A 6,000-nucleotide genomic window follows, 5' to 3' on the forward strand; every position below is an offset into this window, starting at 1 on the left:
ATCTTCCTTGGTGTCTCAAATCTGTTCAAATCTTTTCTCTTCTAAATCTATTTTTAATTACAATAAATACTAATGGACTAAACTAGTTTTTAAAAAGAAGCACAAATTATCAACCTGTATAAAATTTTAAAAATCCAACTGTATACTCTTAAAAAGATACCAAAATCTTGAAAACAAAAGGATGGAAAAATTGTAGCAGGCAAATACCAAAATAAAGCTGATGTAACTATAGTAATATCAGATAAAATTGTTTTCAGGCAAAAAGCATTATTTGGGATAAAAGGGAAACTAAATAATAAGAAAAAAATTAACTGGGAAAAATAGCAATACTTGTAGACACTTAATAACAACCTCTATTTGTATAAAGTAAAAACTGACATAATTGCAAGGAGAAATTGATAAATCCACAGTGATAGGGGAAACTTATTAAATTGAACTGAAAAACAGTATTGGGAAAACATAGAAGATTGAACTTCATAATTAATAAAACAATCTACTGAACAAATTTAGACCCCTACACTAAGTAGAGAATATACATTTTTACAGCGCAACATTTTAAAAAATCATGTACAAGCCTACAAAGCAAGTCTTCACAAATGAAAGAATTGACATATAAAACACATTCTCTGATCATGGTGTGATAAGAGAAATAATAATAAAACATCATATTTGGAAAATTCAAAACAATTTTTACATAATTAATGGATCAAAAAGTATAAGAAAATGTAGAACTGGATGATGATGAGTACACTAAAAACCAAAACATGTGGGATACCACTAAAAAGAAAATTTAAAACCTTAAATGCACACAGAAAACAAAAAAAGCTAAAAATGAATCAAATATTAATTTAAGATGTTAGAAAGAACAGAATAAAACCAAAATAAAGTGTTCTCTGAAAAAAGAAATAAAACAGTACAACAGGCATGATTAAGAAAAAAAGAGAGAAGGCACAAGTAACAATCTTTGCAGGGAAAATGGGCAAATCTACAGAAACAGTTGAGATTAAGTCAGATGTGGGACTAGAATCCAGATTCTGACATTTATTATCCTTGTCTGTGACCTCTAAGCTTCAGTTTGCTCATATGCAAAATGAAAATGATATTTACTCTGATATTTACACTGAGAACGCCTAGTCACAATGGTCACTCAGCAAATACTAATTCCTTTCCTCTCCCTTCAACTCTTTTTAGTTAGTAGTTCTGTAGAATGAAGAGGGTAAAACAAATAAAATATGAGATTTTGTGAATTATTAATCATCTATATAGGCAGCCATATTCTCTATCAACATGCATAAGCAAGAACTGATCATACTTTGTTTTAAATGTGTTCTTACCTGCCAAAACATATTCTTGAGTATATAAAAGTCTACATCCAAAGCAACCATAAATATAATTAAAGGTGAAAAGTAAGAATAAAGTGAAAAACTTGATGTTCTTAGAAGAGGGTAGACAATTTGGTGCACCTAAAGTAACAAAGGCAAACAAGAAATTAGTGTGCTACCATTTCCAAGTATTAGAAATTAGGTTGATGCTATGTCAATCAATATAAATTTTAGAATCTTTCAGTATACAGCTAATGAGAGAGTATCTACAAGGGCAGTCCTAAGGGTCTTGTGGTAGATTTCTTGATCTAGCCATCCAGATAAGTTATCTATATAGACCTCTATTCACCAGAGAATTGAGTGGTTTTGGGCTACGCAAACACTGCTTGTGGTGTGCAATCAGTATTTTCAAAAGTGGTATCCCTACTGCTGGTGATATCAGAAAATATTTTTGGTGATTCACAGGTAAGCATTTTTTAATTTGACTGTTAGATGTTTATTTCAATTCACTTTAAGTGAGGGAAAGAATCTTAAACAAGTACTTGTTTCACAGACATTGGCTTAGGATTTTTAAATCTTTGAGTCAGTAGAGAAAAACAATTCATAGAAAATAGCAGATTGTATACGTAAGACATAAATCATGAAGGTTGTACACAGATTAATGGAAAATACAACAACAATGATTGAAGTGCTATAAATATTCCCTCCTAAAAAGTTTATTTTGGCCAAATCAATAGTTTAACTTTCATTACTCCACCTCCCTATACCTCAGTTTGCTCATCTGTAAAATGGAAATAGAGTATCTGTTTTCAATGGGTTGCTGTTAGAGTGAATAAATTAACGCAAGGGTTAATAAACTAATAAATTAATAAATACAAAGTACTTAAAAGAGAGCCTTGCACTTATTAAACACTCTAAAGATGTCAGCTAGTAGTACTGGTGGTATTTCAGAAGATTAGGAAGAAGCGTTTACAATCCTAGATGGGTACAAGCATTATCTCCATTTTAAAAAAATAAAGGAATGAGTGGAGGCAAATTGTTATTGATCACACTGCTATGCAGTTTAAATCAGAAGTTAATACTAGGTTGATAAATGAATGACTGTTTTCTTGTATCTATGGTACATATTATATGAAGCATGTTTTACATTTAATCTGGCAGTGACCTTGCCTCATGATGAACATAACTGCTACCTTTTATAAGCAGGTCACCCCCGCCCTTTTTTTTTTTTTTTTTTTTTTTTGACACGGAGTCTCGCTCTGTCTCGCCCAGGCTGGAGTGCAGTGGCGCGATCTCGGCTCACTGCAAGTTCAGACTCCCGGGTTCATGCAATTCTCCTACCTCAACCTATAAGCAGGCCTTGTATAAGGCACGAGCAGGGAAGAAGCCAGTGTATGTGTGCAGGGGAAGGAAGCCAGAGCAAGGCTTCAGAAGCAGATGATGAACCCAAGAATGCAAACACATTATCCTTGCTTGCTTTTTTTTTTTTTTTGAGACGGAGTCTCGCTCTGTCGCCCAGGCTGGAGTGCAGTGGCGCAATCTCAGCTCACTGTAAGCTCCACCTCCCGGGTTCACACCATTCTCCTGCCTCAGCCTCCAGAGCAGCTGGGACTACAGGCCCACCACCAAACCCGGCTAATTTTTTGTATTTTTTAGTAGAGACGGGGTTTCACCGTGTTAGCCGGGATGGTCTTTCCTTGCTTTCTTTCCTTGTTTTCTTGTTTTCTTTTTTTTTTTTTTTGACAGTCTTGTTCTGTTGCCCAGGCTGGAGTGTAGTGGTGTGATGTCAGCTCACTGCAACCTCCGTCTCCTGGGTTCAAGAGATTCTCATGCCTCAGCCTCCTAAGTCACCAGGATTACAGGCATGGGCCACCCCTCCTAGCTAATTTTTGTATTTTTAGTAGAGATGGGATTTTGTCATGTTGGTCAGGCTGGTCTCAAACTCCTGACCTTAAGTGATCCACCCACCTCAGCCTCCCAAAGTGCTGGGATAACAGGCGTGAGCCACCACCTGGCCACATTTTCCTCTTATTACTGCTCTTTTGAAGCTTCCCTAATTGATGTGTCCTTTACTGTGTGGTTTTTTTATTTTTCAAATTTTTAAACACCAGACAGAACTTTTTGAGTAGCTGTTCCCATAAGAAAAAACATTCCATGCATTCAGGGATGAGATGGGAGTGGACTTTATTTTTGGCATTTTTTCCTTTAATTTATTCTCTAATTTATTGTACATACAGTACCTCAACAGAACTGTAGGCCATCTGTCCTATCACGAATCCCAACAGAGAAAGAATCGTCAAAACAGTGACTTCGGAATTCTTTAAACACATCTTCAAAAGCCCTAAAGAAATACATGTATGTGTTATTTAAACATGATAAGCTTCAAAGCAATTTAATTAATATTTCTTTTCTCTAGTTACTTAATTTTAAACTTCTGAGTGTCATATTCTTGTGGATGAATAACTGACATCTGTTATAAATGCTGTCTCTTAAGGATATGACACATGATGAGGCATTTCTCACAGGTGAATCTGGAAAATATTGATATTTCAACAGCTTCCAATTTGCCTGCCCAGTGACACATCAGAATAACTTATGGGTTTCTTACTAATGGATCTGATGGTGAGAAATTACGGAAAGCCCAATTTTACATCTACATAGTACACCTTCTATTGATAATTCCTCATCCTAAGCTATACCGACATATTTCTAAAATTTTCCCAAAAGCCAGAAACACATTTAACTGAGCTCTAACTATAGAGTTAGAGCTTCATGACACTAGTAAGAAAAGCCACTCATTATTCTCTATCTGCATTTTCTTGCATTGAAACCTCTACTCTATCTAAAGTTATTCATTTCATTGCCTCTAGAGACAATATATAAACTATAATTCAATTAATTTATGCCTGGGGTAAGATTCATTGGCATCCCAGATTCTGCATTTCCTGACTTCCAGTCATAAGTTAAGCCACATCATTAAATATTAATTGAATACAGAAGGCCTCGACTTACTTTGGGATGGTATAAAAGTGATACACATTTGGTAGGAACTGTACTTCGAGTACTCATACTATTCTTGTGTTTCATGTTTAGTACAATATTTACTAAATTACATGAGATAGTCAACACTTTTATTATAAAATAGGCTTTGTGTTAGATGATTTCCCCTGACTGTAGGCGAATGTAAGTGTTATGAAAGCTTTTAAGGTAGGCTAGGCTCAGTTATGATGTTCAGTAGGTTAGCTGTATTAATGCATTTCAACTTACAAGATTTCAAATTTATGATGGGTTTATTAGGACACAACCTGATAATCAAGGAGCATCTGTATTTGTTATAGGTAAGACCAGATAAAGATATGTTTTTTACACTATTTCTGCAATGCTCTTTACTACTGGAACATTTGTCTCTACAAAGGATATAGAGCTAGTCCATGGTCATCAGCACCTTGTGATATCAAAAGGGACCAAGGTCATTAGTGAGTATATTAAAGATTCCCAAAGAAAGCAATTTCACTCCTTGATACAATGGGTAAAATTGAAGGAGTTTATACACATTTGTTTATTTGTTTCTGTATAGTATTCCTAGTTCCAGAAAGGATTTTAAAGCAGCTATTTTTCCTTTTTCCTAATCCCTAGTGTTGAATTGTGGGCTAAAGCATCTGTGTGTTGGATATGTTACTTGATCTGCATGAATATCATTCTCTATACCTGTTGAATTCTTAATCATTGTTTAAGAGGTCCTTATTCGTGAAGTCTTTCCTAATTTTCTTCTTGGGGTTGGGGTGGGTTATTTATCTTCCCTGAAGAGAGATCACACCAAAAGCCATAATAAAATGGACAAAATGAATGACACCAATTATGTAAATCATGAATTGTATGCCTGGACTCTATTTGTGTGTTTGCTCCCATTGTCCTTCCCTTGCCTCAGATATTTTGGTCAGGTTAGGTCTGGCCAGGTAGGCAGTGTACAGCTCTTCCTCCTTCTTGTGAGCAGAGAATCTTGACCACACCTTTATAGTTATACTTAACACATTGCATAGTAATTATGTGTTTGCCAATCTCCCCCATGAGAGGGCTCCTTGAAGTTAAGTTGTTCTTCTTACATGTCTACCTCACTACCATGCTCAGCAAATGTTACTGAATACAGGAATATAGAATAGACACTACTTATAATTAAATGAAGCAAGATTGACAGTATTCACTCATGTCTTATCAGTTCACTGGGCCCCTTCTTTTGATGTTATGTAGTTGTGATGGCTTTCCACATTGACAAAAGGTTCACAGGGCAGAGGAAAGATGAGTTTCAAAAACAACCACCTACCTCCCACAACAACAATGAAACATACAAGCGTTGTGAAATGTTCCTCTTCAACAAGGTAGTCAGCTGGCTGCCCGCAGAGTAAATCAGGTCTGTTACTTCTGTTTTGTGCCCAGAAGAAAGAACTCATTTTTGCTGCTGCTTTTCCCCAGACCCAACTTGATGGAGTGGTTTGGTTATTATGGACACTTTCACTTCTGCACACTAACCTGTATAGCATGCAAAAAGAACATAAGACCTACCAAGACCCAGTTAATCCATACCCTTTCTACCTAAGATTGTGCCACACTCAGATCTGAACATGTCTCTTCTTGTCACAGGGCACACATTAATACCTCTTGCCCTACCTTTTGCTCCAAG

The 6,000-nt window shown here is 35.8% G+C and overlaps 1 protein-coding gene across 1 annotated transcript in view; it reads right to left on the reverse strand.

Moving 5' to 3' along the window:
- SLC9C2 (solute carrier family 9, member C2 (putative)) overlaps positions 1 to 5,770 on the reverse strand; it is a 100,701-nt gene extending 94,931 nt beyond the window's left edge. Inside the window, exons 1-3 of the mRNA XM_011962458.1 lie at positions 5,644 to 5,770; positions 3,563 to 3,663; positions 1,335 to 1,463 (exon numbers count right to left, since the gene is read on the reverse strand). Coding sequence (XP_011817848.1) covers positions 1,335 to 1,463; positions 3,563 to 3,663; positions 5,644 to 5,770 — 357 coding nt within the window. The remainder of the gene's footprint in view (positions 1 to 1,334; positions 1,464 to 3,562; positions 3,664 to 5,643) is intronic.
- Positions 5,771 to 6,000: the final 230 nt, after the last annotated feature.

The sequence above is a fragment of the Colobus angolensis genome, unplaced genomic scaffold (genome assembly GCF_000951035.1).
Source record: "Colobus angolensis palliatus isolate OR3802 unplaced genomic scaffold, Cang.pa_1.0 Scaffold59, whole genome shotgun sequence".
In the NCBI taxonomy this organism is placed as follows: domain Eukaryota; kingdom Metazoa; phylum Chordata; class Mammalia; order Primates; family Cercopithecidae; genus Colobus; species Colobus angolensis.